We start from the raw sequence: 26,964 nt of genomic DNA on the forward strand, positions 1-26,964 counted from the left end.
ATACTGTACAACTTCCCTAACAGCTCACTTGCTCCAAATACTGTTTTAACAAAGCTTTAGTCTACAATGATGGGGTAATATTAACAAAAGTGTTAGCTTCACTGGGGAAATAATAATAAATAATACAGCACAAAATGAAAAACTATTTAAAAAAAATTTAGGGGCCCCTGGGTGGCTCAGTTGGTTAAATGTCCAACTCTTGATCTTGGCCCAGGTCATGACCTCACGGTTCAAGAGATTAAGCCCTGCATCAGGCTCTGCCATGACAGCATGGGGCCTGCTTGGGATTCTTTCTCTTCTTCTCTGCCCCTCCCTCACTTGCTCGCTGTTTCAAAATAATGATTTAAATTACCTCTACAATTGACAATACTATAAATTAAATTAATTTAAAATACCTCTATGAATTCCAAGATCTGTTCAGCAGAGTGATGTCCTTCATATTCATGAACGTTGGACTGGTTGAATACCACTGTTGTTGGATAAGCCTGAATGTTATACTGTTAGGAATGAGAATACAAATGAAAGATTTTATGCATTTTACCTATTGGTTTCAAATTCATAACCAGCTTGCTTTTAAGTAACAACATTTAAAAAGTCCATTGCTAAATTGCTGGGTTATTGCAAAATTTTAGCCTGGCCAAATTTGGCAAAGAAAATGGATTTACAGTTGCACTGATAAATTACCCTTTTTATAGCTACTCCATTAGCCACAGAATCCACGGGCAATGAAACACTGAAAAGTGAGCAAGGCTAATTATGAGTGTGGGCCCTTTTTACTCTCCTGAACCAAGAGGATAAGGCTGTAAAGAGTAGGCTAATCTCTGGCTTGAGTTTTTGAAACCATAATACTCCAATTTGTCTAGAAGAAAATAAAGGAAACAAAGGAGCAAGGATAATAATGTGTATACAACCATATTTTAAGGAATTGTGACTCATTTCCTAAGAATATGGCCATCTTTTATTCATCATTCAAGGTAGTTTTTATAGTACAAAATACTGTTAAGTTCCTCCTCAGAGTAACATCAACACTGGCCCAGGAAGCATTTCTTCGAAGTTTTAACTTTTCTAAAAGTTAACAAGGCTATCTTGTGAATTTACTATAGCTAAACTTTGCATCCTTAAAGTTGATAAGCACTCAGTAGAAAATTGGAATTTTCTGAAATTGACTAGGATTAAAAAATAATTTTAGGAAAAACAATGGAAATATTTATCCAAATTTGTAAAATGAGTGTAAATTCAAATAACTCAGATATAATTGTTGTTTTGTTAATCTACTTAGTGATTGATTAGCATGTGTTGGGAATCTTTTTAGCACTTAAACATGTAGTTTCTAGTCTATTCTTCACAACAACTAATTACTCATTAGTGAGTAATGACCCTTGGCCTCTACTGCAGGTGAATTTGACACCACAGTTTTAAATCCTTACATTTTACTCAATTATCTAAAGAATATTTAATAGTTTAGATAAAAAGAAAAACTAGAAGAATTCAAATTAAGATAATTATTGTTTATCACATTAAGTTTGTGTCTTGCTTAGCATCTTTTCAAAGTCACATATAAGACATTCAAAACCAAAGGCCTTATTGTTTAAACATAGTTCAGTTAAATTTCAAACAGAATGAAGAGAGAAATCATCTAACAAATACCCACACATCCCCTTCCCTATATTTAAGGAAGATTTACTTCTTTATCACACTGGTATTACTAGGTCTTTTTTCTTGATCCTATTTGCTTTCCTTCATGAAAGTAGGAGCAATTGATGTCCTCAAATAAGTATATATCCATTCTACTGATGTTTTCCTCCTTTGCGATATGTTTATGTATCCCTGGGCAGTATAGGAAAATGTTTGAGCACTTAAAAATTTTCTGTAATTCTGTCATACTCTGTAAGCTATTATGCACTTGTTTTTGTCACCTTACATTGTATTTTTGAGACTTACCCATGCTGGTAAAGATAGACCTAGTTTAAATGCTCTATGATATTACATTGTGTGACTGGATAATTTATCAACATACTTGTAATGTCAGATTTCTAAATTTTTGTATATTTGATGGATTGCTGTAATTTGTACTTTCCTGATGACTAGTGAAATGCAACATTTTTTATGCTGGAATTCTTTTTCTAAAAAAAAAGTCTACAAACTTTCTTATTTTGTCTATTTAAAAAAATTGATTTGTAGCCTTGAAATATTCTGGCACTAATGCTTTATCAGTTACAAGTGCTACAAATAGTCTGTTGTCTTAACTTCATAGTGTCTTTTTCTTTGGTAATAGTTTTAATTTAATATAGTTAAAATCATTCACATTAATTTTTACCTTGTGTGTGTGGACTGAGAGATTACTCCTTACACAGATGCCATAAAGATTTCACCCTACATTAACTTCTACTATGTTTTTAAAACCTATTGTTTTCTTTTCCCTTCCCTTTCCCCCTTTTCTCTTCTTCTTTTTAAAAAAGTTTCCTCTTAAAAAATATTTAAAATACACACAAAATCAGAGAGCAATAAGTTCTCAAGTACTCTTGTAGCTACAATCATCTGCTCACCACACTTATTTCATCTATTCTCCCGTCCAACTCTACCCCTACATCAAGATTATTCTAAAGCAAATTCCAGATGATTTATCATTTCATCCATATTTCAGTATATTTAAAATATAAGGACTTTCCCTGAAATGCAACTACACTGTCATTTTAATATCTAAAAATGAACAATTCCTGATAATTATCAGATACCCTGTCAGTGTTCAAATTTCCCCAATTATTCCTTGCTCATTTTTTTGCACTTGGTTTGAGCAGCATCCAAACAAGAAGACCTAAACACTTCATTTGAAGGATATGTCTTTTGAGTCTCTTTAATCTCTTCTGCTTTTCAATGTCATCTGTCCAGTAAATTAGGTGTTTGTCCTGTAAAATCCTCTACGTGCTGGGACTTGAAGAGTTCATGCCCATGGTGTCACTTAACATGTTCCTCTATCATTAGATTTCCTTAACACTGATGTCACAGCTTGATTTGATTTAGGTTTCATATACTTGTTCCAAGTATGTTTTATAAGTGGTATTATATACTTTCATCATGAGGTATATAATTTCTAGTTATTCTTGGAATGAAGAATGAATATTAATTAACCTAAGAACATATTTTTATGTATACAAAAGTTTCAAAAAGCTTGTTCATTTTTAAAATTTCTAGCTACTAACTACACTTAGAAGAGAATTATGAAGAAAACCTAGAATAAAACTATAGACTGCCAAAAGTGATATTACGTCAAAAATCATAAAGATTTTAAATACTTGAATGACCATGTATTTTATCAAATAAACAATATTTTCCCAAGTTTGATAAATAAGACCATGTCTACATTCACTCAGTTATGTTGTCTACTCATGTTTTAATCCAATCATAATTTTATATCATTTTGTTGAAATTATTTGTTCAAATAATGTTACTCTTCTAAATGTAGATATACATTTGAAAGACAGCTTTTGTCAGTATAACTTAAAAACTATTTTACAAAAATGTTGATTAGAATAACTATTTTATACTTAGCCTTACCATGTTACAGAGTCCCTCGTGAACCGTACAATCTAGTGTACCAAACTTAAGCTGACCATAAAGATGCTTTGATGCTTTTCGTAACTCTGGCAACAAAGCTCGACATGGTGGACACCACTACGGAAGAAAAAAATATTCATAAGCGCTGAGCTAAATGAAACAAAAAGCCACATTTCTGCAACAAGCAATATATGCTAGATAAATCATACTTAGTGGTAAATCGTGTGTGTGTGTGTGTGTATTTTATCCCTAGAGGGGCAAGTACAATCCTGCTCTCATAGAAGCAATATGTGATAGTGGCCAAAATTGAGTAACACAATTCTAGTGTTCAAGATTATATAGCAAATGTCTTTTTGCTGTGACAAGAGAAAATTTGAAACACTGACATTTGACAGATAAAAATAACTTACTGGTGCAAAAAAATCAACAAGCCATGGTTCCTTGTCATTGGCAGGAAAATTTTGAGGTCCAAGTGTGGTAACATGAGAATTAACACTTTCTTTGGCAAAGGCAAGTATATCATATAGAATCTTCTTTCCTTTGAAAGCGAGTAAGAGAAAAATTAAAATTCACGTACCGCCTTTCTATCCATAGAAACATTTCAAAGTTTTTAGACTTAAAATATTAAAGAAAGGAAGATAAACTTATTGACCAAATTGATTTTGGTGAGGTTTCATCCTCAAAGGCAGAGTAATCACTTCATTGCAATATTTGTTGTGTTCTTTAAAAAAAAAAATTCTTTTAATGTTTATATATTTTTGAGAGAGAGAGAGACAGAACACAAGTGGGGGAGAGGCAGAGAAAGAGGGAGACCCAATCCGAAGCAGGGTCTGAGCTATCAGCACAGAGCCCAACGTGAGGCTTGAACTCACAAACTGTGAGATCATGACCTGAGCTGAAGTCAGATGCTTAACCGGGGCCACCCAGGTGCCCCTATTTGTGTTCTTTATGCTTACCCGAGCTATTACTGTTGCCTAATTACTAAACCTGTTTCTTCCAACTCAACCTCCCTTACAAATTCAAAACCTGTATTACCAACTGCCCAGTGAAGATATTTACATGGATGTCATGTAAACATTTAAAATATATTAAAATCGGAGTTATTCCCCCCCAAACTTGCTCCTTTTCTCACCTTCCCTATGTTGGCATTGGCATAATCATCCACCAGGTGCCTAAGATTTCCCAGAGTGATACTCGCCTTCTTTCTTTGCTGGTGTACCATGGACCAAGACCAATTAGACTAGTGCCTAAATTCCGTCTTGCCTATTACAATAACCAAGCTGGTCTTTGTGTACTATCTTTCGTAACTAATCCATTTTTTCATTGCTACCACAGTTAATTTACAAAAACATTTGTCTGATTACACTATTCCTTGCTTAAAGGACTTTGATGATTTACTATTGCCTAAAGAATATACTCTTTGGTTTGACAAATAATGATTTTCTCAATTAGCACTTGGTCCATTTTCCCATGTGCCCTTTGACTTATTCACTTAATAGGCAATATTAAGTCAAATACCTATTATGTGTCATCCTTGTTTTAAATGTCATAGGGCATGCAAGAATAAAGATACAATCCTCAGAGAATTCACAGCACAGAAGAAATATTTTCACAATTATTTAAATACAATTATAAATGATACCACATTCTCCTGCTTTTTTCTTACTCTGTAGCTGCAGCTTCTTGAACTGGTTTACACATTCCTCTATCTTTGATCATCCTTAGGGCCCTGATCTTGTCTCTCTACTCACCCTTCCACAAGCTCATTCTCACTGAAGGCTTCAACTATCGTTGATATGATGATTATTTACATCTACCTTTTTCAGCCCAAATTCCTCTCCTGAGGCCTAGGCCTACATTCAACTACAGATTGGGGATGTCTACTCCCTATCAACTCCTCCCCTCAGTGTTCTCCTCTTCACTCAATGGTACAGTCACTCAATTGCCAAGTGAATGTCAGAAACTTGGGCTTCTTTCTCTTACTTCCCCACATCTAAACAATTGTCAAGTTATACTGACTTTATATATAAATACTGACTTTGTATTTAAAGGTTGGTCTAAGTCCCTTCAACCACATTACCATTATTTAGATAAGGCAGCCGTCTTCTCTTAGATGAATGACTGTATCAGGTTTCTATCTGCCTTCCCTTCCTCTAATTGTGCTTCTATCCATTCTAGGTGGCCAGTTGCTTTCCTAAAATGTAACACTAGTTAAATCATATGTCTGCATAAATCTGAGAGCATTTGCTTTGCCCTCAGGATAAAGTCCAAATTCCTTTGCCTGACAGATGATACACAGAATTTGGAACTCTGAGGCCTTCTCCAGCCTCAAGTCTCAATCCTTTCAAACACTCAAAATTCCATCTTGAAATCCTCCTTTCTAAGAATGGATGAGGCTCTCTCTTATCTCAGAGTCTAAGAGAACTTGTGCTGGTTCCTGTGCTTGGAACATGCTTGCTACTCTTCATTTGGTCAACCATTACTTACACTTTAGATCTTGGCAAAGAGATTGCTTTCTCTTACCTCAGAAGATTGTTCCTCCTAAGTGTAACCCATACTTAGCTCTGGTGGTAGCCAGTCTCCAAGGCAGTCCTCAGTGACTATTACCTCATGTACTCACACCATTGTTGTACGTGTTGTACCAGGGTACAACAAATGGTGGATATGATGGTGTGTCCTGACATTAGATTACATAATAGATATTGCTGTTACGTCTGTGTATCTCTCTCTGATCATTATTCTGGGAGAAGCCAGCTGTCATTCTGTGAGCAGCCCTACAGAGAGATCCAAGTGATAAGGAACTGAGGCTTTTGGTTGACAGCCAGCAAGGAACTAAGTCTTGAAGCTAGCTGTGCCAGGAGCTAACCCTCCCCCCATAAGTATGACCACAGCAGCTACGGCTGGGTCTCTCACCTAGTCCACCAGCATACCCGCAGCAAATGTGGCTCAGCCCAACAGAAGGGCACACACAGCCACACAGGGGACACCCCCCTTGAATACCTGGCTCTGGTGGCCAGGAGGGATTGGGCTTCTGGGCCCAACAAGACACTCTCTACAGAAGGCCACTCCTTCTAGACCAGATATAACTGATCTACCTAAAACACAAAAACAAACATGAAAAATCAGGCCAAATGAGGAGACAGAGAGAGATAAAGTAGTCACAGAAATATTTAGTAGTTTAGTGGAAGAAAAATCTGAAAAATGCCCATAGTTGAAATGCTACATTTGGCACACTAGAAACAAAAACTATAGGTGTTGTTTACTTTGTTCACAAGACCCTTAAAGTCTGCACTAACCTGATATGTCACCAGCATTCTTGCTCAAACACTAAAATAGCAGAAAAAAGTGAATTATTTTATTTTTTTAATGTTTATTTTTGAGAGATAGAGCACATGTGCGTGTGTGAGAGAGAGCAAGCATGAGTGGGGGAGGGGCAGAGAGAGAGATAGAGACAGAATCTGAAGCAGGCTCCAGGCTCTGAGCTGTCAGCACAGTGTCCGACACAGAGCTTGAACCCACAAGCTGTCAGATCATGGCCTGAGCCGAAGTCGAAAGCTTACCCGACTGAGACACCCAGGCACCCAAAAGTGAATAATTTTAAAAAGAAGAGTAAAGAGAATAAAGCAACTAAATATAATTCAAAATGTCTTTCTCCAAAAGAAACCTATTTACTAATAAAAGCAAAGTTATTTACAGTGAGTACGTTTATACAAAGCAAGGTAAAAAGAACCACAAAAGACCCCAAAGAGCCAAAGCAATCTTGAGAAAGAAGAACAAAGCTAGAGGTATCATGGTCCCTCATTTCAAGATACACTACAAAGCTGCAGTAAACAAAGCAGTATGATACTGGCACAAAAACATACACTTAGTTCAAAGAAACAGAATAGAGAGCCCAGAAATAAACCCATGCTTGTATGGTCAATCTCTGAAAAAGGAGGTAAGAATATACAATGGAGAAAAGACAAGTCTCCTCAGTAAGTGGTGCTGGGAAAACTGGACAGCTACATGCAAAAGAATAAAACTCAACCACTCTCTTACACCATACACAAAAATAAGTTCAAAATGGATCAAAGACCTAAATGGGAAACCGGAAACCATGGAAGTCCTAGAAGGAAACGTTAAGTGGTAATCTCCAACATTACCTTAGCAACAATTTTTCTAGACCTGTCTACTAGGCAAGAAAAACAAAAGCAAAAACTATTAGGACTACACCAAAATAAAAAGCTTTTGCACAGTGAAGGAATAAAAAAAAAAAAAAAAAAAAAAAAAAAGCCAAGCTACTGAATGGGAGAAGATATTTTCAAATAACGTACTTAATAAAGGGTTAATATCCAGATTATATAAAGAACTCCTACAACTCTACACACACACACACACACACACACACAATCCAATTAAAAATGGGCAGAGGACCTGAAGAGACATTTTTCCAAAGAAGACACATACATAAATGGACAACAAACCAATGAAATGATGCTCAACATCATTAATCATCAGAGAAAGCAAATCAAAACCATGATGAGATATCACCTTACACCTGTCAGAACAACTAATACCAAAAAGCAAGAAATAGAGTTGGCAAGGATGTGGAGAAAAAAGAACTGGTAGGCAAACAGTATAGAGGTGGAAAACAGTATAGAGGTTCCTCAAAAAATTAGAAATAAAAATGCCATACAATCCAGTAATTCTACTGTTATTTACCCAGAGAAAACAAAAACACTAATTTGTTTTTTTTTTTTTTTCAAAATTTGAAAAGATCTATGCACCCCATGCTCACTGCAGCATTATTTACAATAGCCAAGATATGGAAGCAACACAAGTGTACATCAATAGATGGGTAACAGGATGTGTATATACACACAGACAACACACACACAAATGGAATATGATTACTCATCGATGAAAAAGAAGGAGATCTTGCCATTTGTGACAACACAGATGAACCTAAAATGAATGATGCTAAGTGAAATAAGTTTGAGAAGACAAATACCATATGATTTTACTTTTGTGGAATCTAAAAAACAAAACAAAGTAGAAACAGACTCATAGACACAAAGAACTGGTGATTACCAGAGGGGAGATAATTGGAGGGATGGGTGAATTGGAGTGGGGGCTAGACTTCCTGCTCTGGAATTAAGTAAGTCATGGAGTACAGAGCAGGGAATATAGTCAAAGGTATTATTAATACCACCATACAGTGACAGATGAGAACTACACTTGTGGTGAGCACAGCATAACGTACATAGTTGTGGAATCACTGTTGTATACCGGAAAGTAATGCAATACTGTGTGTCAACTACATTTCAGTTAAAAAATAATTAAAGAGGTAGAAAGTACAAATAAAAAATTATTTGAAAATACATACACATTTTTATCATTTTTCCCTTCTTACCATGATGAATTTCATATTCTTTGGTTCCTTGTCCTTTAAATACTGCTAGACATGGCTGAAACACATAGAGATTACTACAGATGTCTGGTGCAGAGGAACAGTCAAACTTGCCAACCTAAAGGAGAAAATTTAATTTGATGAAAACAAAATCTTATATATTAATTTTTTAAATATTCATAAAGAAATGCCATTGCTCTAACAGTTTCTAAACAGAAGTTAACTGGCCATGAAAATAAGAGATAGAAATAATTTACAATGAACACTGAAACTAAGTTTAGTGAAGGAAAAACAAAGCCTCCTAGAGAGTTCAAAAACTTGAGAGAAAATATTCTAGAAAACATGAAGTTGCTTAAGACATCCACTCTTCTGATAATGCAGAAGACACTTATATAATCTTGGAGTGGGAGAGATAGAAAACTTTTTAAGACCTCAAAAGCAGAAATAAGAGAAAGGTTGACAATTTCATACAGTGTGAAAGAAAATTGCATAAAGAATACTAACAGGCAAATGATAAACCATGAAAAAATATTTGCAAGATTTTAGAGGATCCACTAAGAAATAAAAAGATAAATCTCCTTTCAGAAGAAAGAAAACAGGCCAGAGACAGAGAGAAAATAGAAAAATTATGATTTGTTAATAATCACAAAAGATTTTTTCAACCTCACTAGAAAGCAAATAAATGAAAATGAATATTATTAATATATCACTTTTGGCCTATAAGAATGGTGATTACAAAAAATGATACTATCATGATTGGCACAGGTGTGGAGAAATGGCTACTCACATATTGCCAGTAAGAATACAAAACGATATAAACATTATGGAGGACACTGGTAATGAGGACAATTAAAAAAAAAAATCTTGATTAAGAAAATTCCTCATACTGCATTTTTACGGTATGTATTTTTGACATAAAATAGAAAAAACATAAGATGGATCTGTTAAACAATTATGGTGTAATCATATAGTGAAATACTACCTAGTCTTTAGGGATGATGGTATCTATATGAAGATAAATATAGGTATTTATTATCGTATCTATATTCATCATCAAATATCTATATTTATCATCATATATATTTAAATATGATATTTATCATCTATTTAGCATAGATTAAATATCTAAATATATTTACCATCATATATATTTAATAATATATATATTGATCACCATCCCTAAAGGCTAAATTTATATATATACACACACACACACACACACACATATACATATAAATATATACATATGCATATAAGAAAAGCATAAGGGACCTTATAAGGCATTTAAGAAAATACATGACATTGTCAAATGGAAAATTCTACAAAAGAGAATATAGTAGTTCCTCACTTATCAGTGGTTTTACTTTCTGTCGTTTCAGTTTCCATTTGTCCAACTGTAGTCCAGAACACAGGATTCTCTTCTAAAGCACTGTCAGGTCGGGAGTAACTTAACAACACACCATGGTGCTTACATTATTCACCTCACTTCATTTCATCATGTAAGCACTTTACGGTTTCATATCAATTCACAAGGGAGAGTACAGTACAGTAAGATATTTTGAGAGAGAGCCCATATTCACATAACTTTTATTTTAATTATCCATTTTATTATTATTAATCCCTTACTGCACCTAATTTATGAATGAAACTTTATTATAAGTATGTATGTATAGGAAAAAACATAATATATACAGGGTTTGGTACTCTCTGTGGTTTCAGGCATCCACTCGGGATCTTAAAACATATCTCCTGCAGATAAAGGAGGGACTACTGTAATAGTGAATCCATTTTTATTTAAAAAGTTCATATATAAATTTACATGTATGTCTATCACAATGGCCATTACAATATGTATGTATGTGCACATATATCCCTATGCCCACATACTACAACATATGCAGAAAAAGTCTGAGAGGTTACACAGTAAATTTTGTAGGAGAGCCATTAATAGTAGTGAGAATATGGGTAATTTTTAAATATTTGTTTTAATTCATTTTGTTCTTTATATATCCTAATTTTTAAACTATGATTACAAATTAAAGAAATACAAATTTTACTTTATTTTTTAAAAATGTTTATTTATTTTGAGAGAGTGCATGCGTGCATGAGAGGGGGAGGGGCAGAAAGCAAGGGAGAGGATCCTAGGCAGGCTCTGTGCTAGTGCAGAGCCTGACACGGGGCCCGAATTCCTGAACCATGAGATCACGACCTGAGCGGAAATCAAGAGTCAGATGCTTAGCCGACTGAGCCCCTCTGATGCCCCAAGAAACAAGAATTGTAAAAAGGAGAAGACATTCTTCTATAGTATGCATTTCAGAAAAATTTTCTGATACAGATATATCACATGCCAACTATCCAAGAGAAATGAAAGTTAACTGCTTTTAGATATCGCTGTTGGTTTTTAACAGAAAAACAAAACTACAAAAGAAGAACAAAAGCATTTAGGAGTTTCTTAACCTAGAATCTCAAATAAACATTTTTACGTTCCTTAAAATATAACTTTATATATTAAATTAGTAGGAAAGCACACTAGCAGAAGGCTAGGCAGAATACATTTTCCTTACTTGAATATGTTCACTTTTAAGTAGAGTTTTTAGTTTCTTCAACTCAGGATCGTTTGAATTTTCATGTTTTCCAAAATTAAAAAATAAGAGCCACCGATGATGAGCCAATCGATCCTTAGAAGTGATAAAAAGGGGGGAAAAAGTGAAAAATAATGTCAGAGTCAAGAAATTCTAAGGGTTCTAATCTTTATTTCTTTGACCTAAATTTTAGCCACCTACCCATTACTTCAAAATACTGTCTAAAATTCAGACCCATTTATGCTTATTGTGTATTTCTTTGCAATAATGCAATGTAAATCAATCCTCTACTAAAGAAGATAAAAATCACTAAGTTATAAAATCTTAAAGCAGACAATTGTACCAAAAAATGTATCTAATTTTAATGATATATAGCTAAAAATTTGGGGATAGGGAAGTAAACTATTTTTAGGCTTAGCAGTTTGGTAGGGATACGACTTGGAAGGCTCTGGGATCAAGAAATAGAAAAAAGAAGTTGATTCTACTGCAAACTGAGTATTGCTAAAGCTGCTTAACTCTCAGTGAACAATATAAATAGTTCTATAAGCAAGAACATAAAATTCCAAAACAGATCCACAGCTGCTTTGTGATAAAAAATCTTGACTTTTCTGACACTCCTGCTGAAAGACGTCATTCAGGACTGGTTAAGTTTTCCTGAACTCTACACCCACCATGAAGTTGCAACTCCAGCAATTAGAGTTTAATATAGAATAACTGATATGTATATGAAATCCTTTGAAACTGCTACTTTCTGTCTAGTGATGAATGAGACAAATGCTGATTTTAAAATGTTAACATGTGAAATGCTACCAACATTTACTACCATTTATCATTATTAATAGAAACATTACCTCTAGTGTATTTGCCGAAAGTAGTTCAAAATCTGGAAGATTATGCATTATTTCCAAATATATTTCTTTAGCATCCAGTGAATGAAGGAACTAAAATAAAAGAATTATACTGTAATCTTTTTAATCAACACCCATTTATTTTAGTGTCCTTTTTTAGAGAACTCTTTAAAAAAAATCACAAAAGTTAAAGTTTTTAAGCTATTTATTCTAAATGTTGTATTTTTAAAAAAGTGTACCATAGTTTGCCAATCATTAAAAAGCTGTGTAACTGGGCTGTTTCTTAAAAACACTGATGTAAAATTACATTATATGGAATTTTCTGTTAATTGTGGTGCGCATTCTATAATAATCCTCATGACAATGTGGAGTAACCTCTGAATTACTGGGGAAAAACTGTATCATGTTCAGATTAATTTTAACGCTTAATCATGTCTTGTGGAAGGCCAATGCTTTATAAACTTTACAACTCAAGTACTACTTGAAAGATCTGAAACTCCAGTACAAACTTGTTGGAACTACCATGGTGTTCAGAGCTTAACTGTGCTCAACATGGGAGTAACCATTTGGATAGAAATGACGAGTATAACATAATAGAAAATGGTTTTTTCTAAGTTTCTTTCCTTAAAGCTTGTTTTTCTTTTCTTAGATTTTTAGCATATTGTTAAAGATCTATATGAAATATTTTCTGTTACCAAAGGGCTTACAAGGCCCAAACAAAACTTTCATGCCATGATACTACAGTTCATTGACATCAGTCACATTTATTAGGAAGGTTTTGCTAAAAATACTCCTATAGCAGCTTATATAAATATGTAAGTGACTAATCCACTAGAATCTCATTATAAACCTGTTTGTTGTAGAGTAAAACGTGGTACTTACATTTATAAAGGATATTGTCTAACCTCTGAATTTCTCCCTTCCTCCCTCCCCTCCCTCTTAAAAAAGTTCTTTATTCATTATACACAGAACATGTCTCCTATAAAATATACACATAAATCACTTTTAAAAAGTGTCATTTGGTGACCATTTTCTCAATTACAGAACACACTACATCAGTTGGGACAATAGCTCTGTCTGCCTCAAAATAACCTAATTATAGTACCCAAAGTCCTCTTTATATCTAATGCAAAGTTACAAACTTGTTTTTGGGATTATTTCCCAATATGTGTTTGAGGACACAAAATTAATAATTTAATATAACCTAGTATATTACAGTCACTGCACAATAAATCAGTTTATTACAAACTGAATTTTTTTCATTATTGATGGAATGCAAACAAATACTGGGTACTTTTAAATGGCAGATAACCACAAAATTACCTTTGATAATGGCATTTTGGGTTTTAGAATTACATTAGGATATGAATGGTGTAAAACACTGTTATAAATAACACATCTTAAAACAATGGGGGCCATACTGTAGTGACTCACTATACTGTGTGGACATTTATCAAATTAAGTGAATTTTCTACCCAATTACCCAGTACAATTTTGTTGACAATAAGGACTCAGTAAATAAATGTTTGCTGAATATACGGGTTAGGAAAGGGGGAAAAGATGGATGTCAAGTACTATAACTGAAATTTACCTGGGAAGGAGAGTGTTTAAAGAAGATATAAACTACATATGTCATACAAGTAAATAAACTCAGAGGCCAACAAAACAAACCACCAAGCAGAAAACACTGTTGCTAGAATACATAAGGCAAGATTTGCCAATAGTGAAAACGGAACGGTATTTAAGAGATAACCAAGAAGATGTTTATGTTAGACCATATGTTTTCTCATAGACCATATGTTTTCTCAATCAATTCACTTTGAGACAGACCACAAGCTATTTTACTTTTTTAAAACTTGAATGCTTTTAAGAGAGACAAAGACTATTTAATTCATCACTCTCTGTTACTACAGTATTACAGTATTTCCAGAATCACTGATGTATGTCTCCTAGGGTTGCATCTGAGCTTGCAGTTTTATATCAAAAAGCAGAAAGATCTCACTAAAACATGAGACTGTGGTACTGAAGGCAAGAGCCTATGTTAAGGGAAGAGGCATGCTCATACACTGTGGCACAGTATAAATAGAAATTTTCTGTAGGGGCAATCTGGCAAAACAAAATTAAAATTGCCATGGCTATTTCATCTAAATAGGTAATTGAAGAAGTGCACAAAGATGAACAAACATTGTTCATTACAACACTGCTTATAATCATGAAACAGTAGGTAACTTAAATATCAAGACAGCACTGATTAAGTAGGTCACATTTAGTCAATGGATTGCTACTTAGGGATTGTTGATATGTATATATATCTCTAGCACATAGCATATAATATACATAGGCATTATATATATTGTCCACTTACATGCCAGATAATCTTCTAGGGATTTGACATATAACAGTAAAAACATCCAAATTTAAAAATGTATTGTGGGAGAAAAATAAAAATAAAAAGGTAAGATATTAGTGTATATTATAAGGTGATAAATGCTCTAATAGCAGTGGGAGTGGATTTTAGAAAGATTTTAAAGAGCCACAGATTCTCCTGACATAGGTTACAGAATATGAGAAAAATAAGAATCGAGAAGGACTCCAAAGTATTTGGCCTGAATGATAATGGATAGGGTTTTTATCAACTGAGATTGGGAAAACTGTGGGTAGAGCAGATTTATGGGAGAATACTAGGAGTATAGTTATAGCCATCTAAGTTTGAGACATCAATTCATATCCCAGGGGAGATGTGGAATAATTCAGGCAGTAGGATATATATGTATCTGGAGTGGAGGCCAGAGGTCTGGGCCACAGATAAAACTGGAGAGTTGTCAGCATGAAGTCATAATTCAGGTATATGTAAGTAGAGATCTGGAAGAGTATTTATCAAGATTTGATGGTGCTTGTCTGTGGGTGATTTGGTTTTAGTGAATTTTCCATCTGTCTTTATACATTTTTTTTTTAAAGATATTATTTTTAAGTAATTTCTACATGCAACGTAGAGCTTGAAGTCACAGCCCTGAGATCAAGAGTCACATGCTCCACTGACTGAGCCAGCCAGGTGCCCAGCCTGTATACATGTCTATACCCATTAATGAATTTCAGTAATGAATATGTTATTTTTGTCAACATCAAAAAAGCAGAATTAAAATACAGAGACACAAACTTATGAAAGTTTGTCTTTTATTATTTTCTTTTGAGGTTCTTTAGGGATCTATCCAATATCCCATTATTTATCTCAGCTTCTTGATAACTAGCTTGAACCTTGGTCTCCTCATTCATAAAATTAGGGAGGTGAACCATACTGGTGATCTCCAAACTAAGTATATACCAGAAAATCTAACAGGGTGCTTTAAAAAAAACAGATACTGACTCTGAGCCAAACCTACAAATGATCTATATTTTAACATTAGAAAATACACACTTAAATGAAAACCAATGAAAATTCATACAACCTAAGAATGTTTTCCACACTTTTGGGCTGTAAATTTTAATGGTTGATACCATTGTAAAAAATAATCCTTATAAGTAGACTTTACCATTAAACAGAATCCCAAAAGTTAAATATTTGTTCTAAATAATTAAACATTATAAATGGACTCATTTCTTTGTTTACAAAATGGTGTATTATGTTTGAATGTGTGTGCTCACCTATATGTAAAGAAATTAAAGTAATTCATACCAAAACACTGCTTTTCTCTTTGTTATTTAATGTGGCGCCAGGAGGAAAATAGGCAGTAGTACTTGTCGTAATATCCAAACTTTTACAAAGGTTGTCCTGGGTGGTACAGTCCATCCATCCTATGTTAACAAGACCATCCTACAATGCAAAGCAACAAAAAATAGGTCGCGTGTAAGTAAAAGAGAAAGTTCGAGGGATTTAGCTTTATTTAGAAAGCCCCAACTTTTGTACTGTAAATTTAAAACTTTTAAAAAACTTTACTTGGAATATAAATGATGCAGATTGGAGTAACATGATTAATAAAGTTGGTCTAGTAGATAAAAAAATTATACCTAATAGACACAGAAAACATATTGAGCACACATAGATCTTTCACAAATTTCCTGACAAACTCCCAGGCAGCAAAGGGAACTTCAGTAGTGTTACAGTATCAACAACACACATATTATGTCCTCAACCATAGCATGATGAGAGCTAAATATGCAACAAAATAACAAAACATAACAGTACAAAAAAAAATTGGGAGATGATACGAACACTAAATATAAACTCCTTTGTTTAAAGAAGAATTCATAACTAAATTACAGAATATTCGAAGTGAATAAAAGCACCAAAATTCTAGTTAGGAAGTTTTATAGCTATGAATACACTTATCAAAAAACAAAATTTATAAATAAGTGAGTTAAATGTTCAAGCAACTGCAAAGAAATATTTGGAATCAATTTTTAAATGTCTTTCTTAACATGGCCATATAGTTTTGCAAAATAGCTGATGCTTACCAACATGCCACTGAGCCTGAGTCGTGTCTGTGAAGTTAAACAATCTAGGGAGGAAAAAAAAATTATGACATAATTTTAGCTTTATTAAGTCTATACTTCCTTTTGACTTTCCTCTCACAAACTACCATGTTGATTCTAAGGCAACTGACTGGACTCCAATGGTAAGAATGACACATTTACTAAGTTTCATACTACACATGTGCATATACACACACACAAGCACACATGTGCATACGCACTCTCACACATTTTTCCATTCTCTCCTGTTAATTTCCTAAGGTTTCTAGTTAAAGAGAATCGCTTTTGGATCTTACTCTCAAATCTGCTCCTATCAACAATCCCCTTTATCGAAGAGATCTCATGATTTTGGGGAACTAAAATGTCACAAATCTATATGATAAAAACATATAAAGAGCCTTTAAAATATAACAGTCTTTTATTTATTTAATTTTAATTACAGTAGTTAACACACAGTGTTAATTTCAGGTGTACAATATAGGGATTAAACAATTAGTGTTTATCATGGTGTACTAAAGTGGTTGTTTTCTCAACACTATTTGTTGAAGGGACTTTTTCCCATGTATATTCTTGCCTCCTTTGTCACAGACTGAGCATATAAGCATGGGTTTATTTCTGGGTTCTCTATTCTGTTCCATTGACCTATGTGTCTTTTTTGGTGCCAATACTACATTGTTCTGATTATTACAGCTTTGCAGTATATCCTGAAATCTGGGATTGTGATACCTCCAGTTTTGTTCTTTTTCAATATTGCTTTGGCTATTTGGGGTCTTTTGTGGTTCCATACAAACTTTAGGATTATGTGTTCTACTTCTGTGAAAAATGCTGTTGGTATTTTGAGAGGGATGGCATTAAATTTTCAGATTGATTTGGATAGCATAGGAGATTTTAACAACATTTGTTCTTATAATCCATGTGCATGGAATATATTTCCATTTGCTTGTATCATCTTCAGTTTCTTTCATCAGTGTTTTATAGTTTTCAGAGTACAGGTCTTCCCTTAGTTGAGGGAACTAAACTTAGTTCCCTCCTCCTTAGTTGAGATTATTCTTAGGTATTTTTTTTTTTTTTTTTTTGGTGCAATTCTAAATTCTTAATTTCTCTTCCTGTGGCTTCATTATTAGTGTATAAAAATGCAACAGATTTCTGTATACTAATTTTGTATCCTGTGACTTACTGAATTTATTGATCAGTTCTAATAGTTTTTTGGTAGAGTCTTTAGGGTTTTCTATATATAGTATCATATCATCTGCAAACAGTGAAAGTTTTACTTCTTTCTTACCGATGTGGATGCCTTTCATCTCTTTTTCTTGTCTGACTGCTGTGGCTATGACTTCTACTAGTATGTTGAATAAAAGTGGTGAGGGGACATCCTTGTCTTGTCCCTGATCTTAGAGGAAAAGCTCTCAGTTTGTCATCATTGAGTGTGATGTTAGCTGTAGGTTTTTTGTATATGACCTTTATTATGTTAAGGTATGTTCCTTCTAAACCTACTTTGTTGAGAGTTTTTATCATGAATGGATGTTGTACTTTGTGAAATGCTTTTTATGTACCTACTGAAATGATCATATCTTTATCTTTTCTCTTGCTGATGTAATGTATCACACTGATTGATTTGCTAATGTTGAACCATTCTTGCATCCCAGGAATAAATCCCACTTGATCATGGTGAATGTTTTTTTTTTTTTTAGTGTACTGTTGGACTCGATTTGCTAATATTTTGTTGAAGATTTTTGCATCTATGTTTATCAGAGAGATTGGCCTGTAGTTCTCTTTTTCTGTAGGGTCTTTTGGTTTTGGTATCAGGATAATGCTAATCTCACAAAAGGAATATAGAAGCTTTCCTTCCTAAAATATTATACAATCTTAAAATAACTTCTTCTTCATTTTCACGGAAGCTCTTAAAAATATAAATATTGGGGGGCGCCTGGGTGGCTCGGTTGGTTGAGTGTCCGACTTCGGCTCAGGTCATGATCTCACAGTCCGTGAGTTCGAGCCCTGCGTCGGGCTCTGTGCTGACAGCTCAGAGCCTGGAGCCTGTTTCAGATTCTGTGTCTCCCTCTCTCTGTGACCCTCCCCCATTCATGCTCTGTCTCTCTCTGTCTCAAAAATAAATAAAAACGTTTAAAAAAAAAAATGAATATTGGGATACAATGAGACAGATTTAGAAGGAAACTGTAGCACCACAGAGCCTATAAAGACACGTAAAATCAATTTACCTGGGATGAAAAGTAAAAGAATATCAGAAAGTTTAAGTTTTCTTAATATGTGGAATGAACAGAAATTTCTGCATTAGGCCAAAATGGAACAAAATCCCTCACTGTTAGACTAAGGGTTATTTTTGCTTGAAGGCAATACCTTCTTAACATGGGTCTTACAGGATAGGGTGAGTGATTCATTTTAGCTGCAAGGCAATTCATTTGCAACAGAACAGTATAAAGCTGATAGGTAAAGTTTGGGTTAAAGACCCATGTTAGGATTAAACGTATAAAAACATGTTAATGAATTTTGTAACACTGGGCCAATCTCATTGTTTGAATGGAGTTTGTGGTTTGGTACATGGGGTATTGAATTTTCAAGTTAATTTACTGGTGGAAAGGTTCCTAGAAATGGAAAGTTATCATCTTCAAGTATATAATTTTATAAGGCAAACATACATACATTTTTTATATGTTAAGTATGAAGAAAAGTCCATAATACCAAAAAATTATTATTTGGGGAGGGTTACATCTGTCAACAACTACAAGTGGGGGAGGGGCAGACAGAAAGGGAGACAGAGGACCCAAAGCAGGCTCCACACTGTCAGAACAGGGCCCCAATGCAGGGCTTGAATTCACGAACTACAAGATCATGAGCTGAGCCGAAGATGGAAGGTTAATCAACTGAGCCACCCAGGCGCCCCAACGACTAATCATTTTTGCAAACTGCCAAACACATCTGTGGCTATCTGAAGGTATAATTATAATGAATGTAATTAAGCTGGAAAACTTGTCCACCAAACAAAGTTATAAATGAAACTTTAACAAATTAATAATTTTATAACAAGTGTAAAATAACAAAAAAAGGTAGATATTCATTAAATAAAAAATTATGCTCAGATATATATTATAGTTTGAAGTACTGAATAATCAATTATGGTAGCATACTTAAGACTGACACCTAGTCAAAGGGTACAAGCTTCCTGTTATAAGATTAACAAGTTCTGGGAACGTGATGTAGAGCATCGTGATTATAACTAATACTACTATATTATACACTCAAAAATTGCTAAGAAAGTAGATTTTAAATGTTCTTACCATGAAACAGAAATTGTCCTTATGTGACAGGTTGGGGATGTTAGCTAATGCTATGGTGGTAATCATTTTGCAATATACGTAGTATATCAATAGGTTGTATACCCGTAAGTTACACAATGTTATAAGGCAATTATATCTCAATAAAACTGAAGAAAAAAATATTGCCACCTAAAAATTAAGTGTTATGATTTCTTCAACATAACAAAATAACAAGTAAAATTACCTCCTCCTTTGGAACAAAAAGTGATCAGCCAGCCAACACCAGCAGCAAAAGCAGTTTCTATGGAGTTAACAAAATTTCCTTAAAAGAAAATAAAGCAAATTACCTATTTTTTGAATTCCGGAATTCATAAAAATCCTCTTGAAGCATGTCAAATTCCTATACTAACTCTCCATTGTTTTCATCACATAAAATCTAAATTCATCATTTCATTAAGAAAGAGACTAAAAGTGGCAACCAAGGCCCCTGTGGTCTGAGCTTTGTCTGCCCATTCAGCTAGCCATGTCTCCCCCCAGGCCACTCCACTCACTGCCCGTCTTTTTGTCAGATTCATGATGAAGCACTGCCAGTTTACCAAGTTCACAGTGATCTTTAAAGGCTTCATTTCCATGGCAGGTTGGGTCTGACTTCATTCAAGAAGTCTTTTCTAACCCTTCCTCTTTTCCACATCGGAGTTTTTATGTTCTTCATGTTTCTCTAAGATTGCCTCTATCATAGTAGTTACTACATTGCATTTTAATGGTTTTACTCATGCCTTACTTGCTAAAATAATGAGGCCCTTGAAGCAGGGATTATATATTTTATTACTGCAGCTCTAACATTTAACACGGTTTCCGAGACGTAACTTGTATTTAATGAATGACACGAACACCTTACTAGATGTGAATACTACCATTTCATGGGTACCACAGAGTAGTTAAATAATCCACCTAAAGTCACTTGATGCATCAGAAGTCTAAGATTAGAAGTCAGAGTTTTTAAACTTTCAAATTACACTGGCTGGGCAGGAAGTGATGGCCTGATGCAGTACACTTACGAGAACAATAAAACACTTCGTTAACTAGACATTCAGTTCTACTTTGAAAGTTGTTTCACCTCACATCACATCATATTCATTTCCCACATCTTAACTGTTTGTTCTATACAGATAAGATTCATTTGTTAAATGCCAATTATTTAGCAGAGGTCAGATTAAAAAACAAAATTCCCTTCTAAAAAACATGGAAAAGATACTTTAAAATTTCAATATGACCAAAATGTTAACCCTGTTACTGGAGAAAACTTAAAATACCATTTTCAAAGTATCCTTGAAAATAAAACAAATGAAGAAAATAAAATTACCTGTCCATAATTCTGTCACTGTGCTTCTAACATGCTGCATGGCAAAATTCACCAAACTTTCCTTTGATCTGTCACCATGATATTTCACTGCGGCCTATTATTTATTTTTTTTGTAAAAAGAGAAGCATCTTTTACTATTTCTTTTAAAAATTCACTGAAAGTATTACTGAATACTTTTAATTGTACATTATTTTATATACAATAAGCACTCTCTCTCAAGAGTACAACATTTATAATGGTTAAATTGTGTTAAGACAGAAACTGATGGCAAACATTTAATTTTGAAGTAAAAAAGGTCAAAGTAATGGCATTGAATGTATTCATAACATAATCCAAAATGTTTACTATGACTAGAGCCTAGGTAGATGGCACCTTAAATAGGATTTAAAAACCAAAACATTCTACAAAACGACATAGTGGTTTTTCACTAGTATTTTTATCATTAAGGTTCCAAATGAAAAAATGCCAACTTTACCCCTTACCATTCCAGACCTAAACATGAAGAGGCTGGGATAACTGTTGACTCCTTTCATTCGGCAAAGCATTCTATCATCGCCACAGTTAACAGCACCGATTCGAAGTAATCCATCTACTTCTTTAGCAAAGTCTCTCCACTATGAGAAAAAATGAACAAATATTTCTCTGATAAGATAATCTGTCTTTGCTTGAACACTCTCCAACCTATACATTTTCAAAGGAGAGTATTTTTATTTATTTATTTATTCATTCATTCATTCATTATGTATTATTAGTATTTTAAAATCATACAAGTATGCAGTATTTGACAATTGATAGTTATCATTACTATTAATAGAAAAAAATCCTCATACATTAAAAAAGCACTCAACAGATTAGAAGTAATAAAACTTTAATAATCAGGATGTAAAAAATACATACTGTGGGAGCTAAATCATGGCAGTGTGAACATCCTGGGGAGTAAAAGTTCACAAACCACAGTTCTCCAGAATTAACAGCAGCATCTAAAGTATATAAAACCAAAACAACTTAGAATTATTTATTAAAGGTTTCTACATACTTTAAAGTTTTGTTAAGATCAGAATGAAGGCAGGCCTGTATCTTTCATACTGCCTTTGTCATTTTCTATACAAGTTTTTCTATAAAAAGAGAACAGACTACAGTTGACCCCTGACCAACATGGATCTGAACTGTGTAGTCCACTTATATGTGTATTTTTCTGATACAGTATAGTACTGTAAATGTATTTGCTCTTATGATTTTAATAATTTATTCTCATTTACTATAAATATACAGTACATAACATACATGAAAAATATATGTTAACTGTTATGTTATTGGTAAGGCTTCTATCAACAGAAATCTATTAATAACTTTTGGGAGAGTCAAAAGTTTTATTTGGATTTTCAACTGCAGAGGCAGGGGGCTCAGTTCCCCCAACCTCCTCATTGTTCAAGGGTCAGCCGTGTATCAGCTATCAAACTGACAATACCTTAAAAAAAAAAAAAAAACCTTTTAAGCACATACTTGAATAAAGAGCAACCCTGAGCTTCAGGACACTTGTCACCATGAAACTGAAAAGAGGTGGCACAAGGCATCAGCAGCCAAACCTCATCCAGGAGTTTGTGTGGATGAGAGAGATGAAGAAGAGAAACAGTGAGAGATGGGGACTGAAGTTCATCTACTATCTGCAGCACAGCTTAAATACCTGTGTCAGTCAATTCCAACAGCTACTTCAAATTCTGAGGGGATGAAAGACGAGAACTACACAATATAGTAGGACTGTGGGGATTAAATTTAAACTTTGCCCTTAAGTCATTTACCTTGGAAAACTGTATTATTAAAAAGTATTAGATCAAGGTTTTTAACAATTTAAAACAAATATGTATTTGTTAAGCTAATGGATCTGAATACCACATGATATCCAGCCAACAACACATTATGCATTATAATCTATAAAATGACCGATGCAAACTCTTAGAGAACACAGGCAGTAATTTCTTTGGACACTGGCTGCAGCAACATTGTTCTACATATGTCTCCTAAAGCCAAGGAAACAAAAGCAAAAATAAACTACTGGGATTACATCCGAATAAAAAGCTTTTGCATAGCAAAGAAACCATCAACAAAAGAAGCAACCTCCTGAATGGGAGGAGATACTCACAAATGATATATCTGATAAGGGATTAATATCTACAATATATAAAAAGCTTATCCAACTCAACACCAAAAAAGCACACAATCTGATTAAAAATGTGCAGAGAATCTGAACAGATGTTTTTCCAAAGAAGACAGACAGAGGGCCATTAGCCATATGAAAATCACTAATCATCAGAGAAAAGCAAATCAAAACCATTATAAGATATCACTTTACACCTGTCAGAACAGCTAGAATCAAGAAGACAAAAAATAACAAATGTTGGTAAGGACATGGGGAAAAGGAACACTGGTGGACTGTTGATGAGAATGTAAATTGGTGCAGAGAGGATCCTCAAAAAATTAAAAACAGAAGTACCATATGATCTGGTAATTTCACTACTGGGTATTTACCTAAAGAAAACAAACACACTTATTTGAAAGATAACATGCATCTTTTTGGTTATTGCAGCATTATTTGTAACAGCCAAGATGTGGAAGCAGCCCAAGTATCCATTGACAGATTAATGGATTTAAAAATGTGGTGTACATGGGGGCGCCTGAGTGGCTCAGTCAAGCATCCTACTTCGGCTCAGGTCGTGATCTTGCAGTCTGTGAGTTCAAGACCCGCATTGGGCTCTGTGCTGATGGCTCAGAGCCTGGAGCCTGCTTTGGATTCTGTGTCTCCCTCTCTCTCCGCCCCTCCCCTGCTCACTTTGTCTCGTTCTCAAAAATAAACATTATAAAGGAGATCCTGCCATTTATGACAATATGGATGAACCTAGAGGGTATTACGCTAACTGTAATAAATCAGAAAAACAAACACCATAGGATTTCACTTTTATGTGAAATCTAAAAAACAAAACAAATGAATAAACAAACAGCAGAATCAGACATATAAGTACAAACGATGGTTTCCAGTGGGAAGGAAGGTGTGAGCAAAGGGCAAAATGGGTGAAGGGAAGTGGGAGATACAGGCTCCCAGTTATGGAATAAGTCACAGGAATAAAAGACAGTTGTAGAGAATATAGTCAACACTGTTGTAATAGAGTTACACAGTGACAGATGGTAGCTACACTTGTGGTGAGAGCAGCATCATACAGAGTTGTTCAATCACTTTGTTGTATACCTGAAACTAATGTAACACTCCGTGTCAACTATACTCAAAAAATAAACAAAAACTTTTTTAACCCTGTAAGGATGCACTCTAACATTCAAGGTAAAAAGGCAAAGACAATTTGCTTTTGGTATAAGTGTTTCTGTATAATTCCATTATCAAAATCAGTTATTAGTAATTTTAAGGAAGTTTCATAAATTATGTAATTATAGTAAGATACCAAAATAAACATACCATTTTATTTATTATTATTTTACTATTTATTTTTGAGAGAGACACAGAATGTGAGTGCAGGAGGGGCAGAGAGAGAGGGAGACACAGAATCCAAAGCAGGCTCCAGGCTCTGAGTTGTCAGCAGAGCCCCATACTAGGACTTGAACTCAGAGACCGCAAGATTATGACCTGAGCCAAAGTCAGATGCCTAAGTGACTGAGCCACCCAGGCGCCCCTCAAACATACTATTTTAAATATGCATAACTAATTTAGGTTAGATAGAAACGTGCAAGATTCAATGTTTACCTTCAATTGTAAGACACATGGATCTATGGAAAAAAAAGTTAATCTGTATATTACAGGTAAAGTGTGTAATTTAGGATAAGTTGTTCCGTGGCAATGTTTAGAAAGTATGACCAACAAACCACTCTAAGTGGTTGAAATAATTGCCACCCTGACTTAGGCCCCCAACTGGTAATAATTTAGGTGAAATTTAAATAAACTTAGTGCAAACTTTAACAGAAATGGGATTATTTCATTAGCTATAAATAACTAATGAGGTGGGTATTTATATATGAAAAGATAAAGTAATGATTAGACAAAATAGGACTGTTATAAGTCTTCAATAAAAATATGACATATAACAAATCTGAATGGCATTTGACACAAAACCTTGTTCAGAGGGAAAAAATGTCTATTTGGTACTTCGTTTTCATAGAGCACTTCTATCATGTTTGCTCGGTTCCCACTCTTGTTGACTAAGATTAAAAATATTCTTAATGCCATGTTATTAAAGCTCAATGGGATGTTTTTCCAAAACCCAGCAACATAGAATAAAACAAGTATATTTTAAAATGTGACACAGCTAATAACTTTGTGGCCCAGAAAAACGTCAAAATAGGATGAGGTCACAAAGAGAAGAGATAACAGAGATAGATCTAAGAGTGAAAAGCATAAATTACAAAGTAAGAGAAAACTAAAGTATAGGGTATAGGTCAATAAGAAAACATTGATGAATAACTCTTAGGCTAATAGGTTTATTTCCCTTAAAAAACAACAACAAAAAAAAGAATAGCATAAGCATGGGCTTTGACATGAATTTGAGCGCATGTCCTGTCTTGTACTGTGTCAGTCAGGAAAGGTTAAGCTACAGAAAACAGATGATTCCAATTATGTCATGGGCTGACAATAAAGGTTTATTCTACCATCTATCACAATCTTATACTAAGTTGGTTGCAACGCTCTTCCAAATCATTTCACCGCTGACCCCTGGCAGGGAGAAGGCTCTATTTTGAACATTCTTATTTCTCATGACAGAGCAAAATGGTGAACACATGCTAGCTTTTAAAGCTTCTGCCCAGGGGGCACCTGGGTGGCTCAGTCGGTTAAGCGTCCGACTTCGGCTCAGGTCATGATCTCGCGGTCCGTGAGTTCGAGCCCCGTGTCGGGCTCTGTGCTGACAGCTCAGAGCCTGGAGCCTGTTTCAGATTCTGTGTCTCCCTCTCTCTGACCCTCCCCCGTTCATGCTCTGTCTTTCTCTGTCTCAAAAATAAACGTTAAAAAAAATTAAAACAAACAAAAAAAAACTTCTGGCCAGAAGTGACATCCATTACTTCTGTTCACATTTCATCAGCCAAAGCAAGTCATATAGTCACGCCTGACTTCTACAGAGTGGGATGTATAATTCTCCATCACAAAGGAGCACCTCAAGGATAAACAATCAACATAGATGATTAAAATAAAATATACCACAAATACCTATTAGCTGAACTTAAGCATATGTTTTCTTCCTGAAATGCAGTTTGTAATTTCTGAAAATAAAACTAGTAATATCGAGGACTGTTGTGAGGATTAAATATGATAAATATTAATTACCTGGAATAGGAACTTTTGCTCACTAATTATAGCAGTATTTTAATATCATTCTCTTCTACTTATCTATAAAACATTCTAATATGACCACATATTAGTTGACAGGACTTTGTTGTAACAACTCAGAAAGAGGCAGCACAGGACCTGCTGGCAGACAGCACTCTTTTG

At 34.3% G+C, this 26,964-nt stretch overlaps 1 protein-coding gene across 2 annotated transcripts in view; it reads right to left on the reverse strand.

The window, feature by feature from the left end:
• The window catches only part of DNAJC10 (DnaJ heat shock protein family (Hsp40) member C10), a 52,497-nt gene that overhangs the window by 11,392 nt on the left and 14,141 nt on the right, over positions 1 to 26,964 (reverse strand). For both annotated transcript variants that reach the window (XM_049615388.1, XM_049615389.1), the window contains exons 5-16: positions 22,380 to 22,462; positions 21,965 to 22,096; positions 21,483 to 21,576; positions 20,364 to 20,441; positions 16,827 to 16,870; positions 16,048 to 16,185; positions 12,378 to 12,467; positions 11,509 to 11,622; positions 8,948 to 9,062; positions 3,966 to 4,093; positions 3,556 to 3,672; positions 396 to 497 (exon numbers count right to left, since the gene is read on the reverse strand). In XM_049615388.1, coding sequence (XP_049471345.1) covers positions 396 to 497; positions 3,556 to 3,672; positions 3,966 to 4,093; positions 8,948 to 9,062; positions 11,509 to 11,622; positions 12,378 to 12,467; positions 16,048 to 16,185; positions 16,827 to 16,870; positions 20,364 to 20,441; positions 21,483 to 21,576; positions 21,965 to 22,096; positions 22,380 to 22,462 — 1,235 coding nt within the window. The remainder of the gene's footprint in view (positions 1 to 395; positions 498 to 3,555; positions 3,673 to 3,965; positions 4,094 to 8,947; positions 9,063 to 11,508; positions 11,623 to 12,377; positions 12,468 to 16,047; positions 16,186 to 16,826; positions 16,871 to 20,363; positions 20,442 to 21,482; positions 21,577 to 21,964; positions 22,097 to 22,379; positions 22,463 to 26,964) is intronic.

This window comes from Panthera uncia (genome assembly GCF_023721935.1).
Source record: "Panthera uncia isolate 11264 chromosome C1 unlocalized genomic scaffold, Puncia_PCG_1.0 HiC_scaffold_3, whole genome shotgun sequence".
NCBI lineage: Eukaryota > Metazoa > Chordata > Mammalia > Carnivora > Felidae > Panthera > Panthera uncia.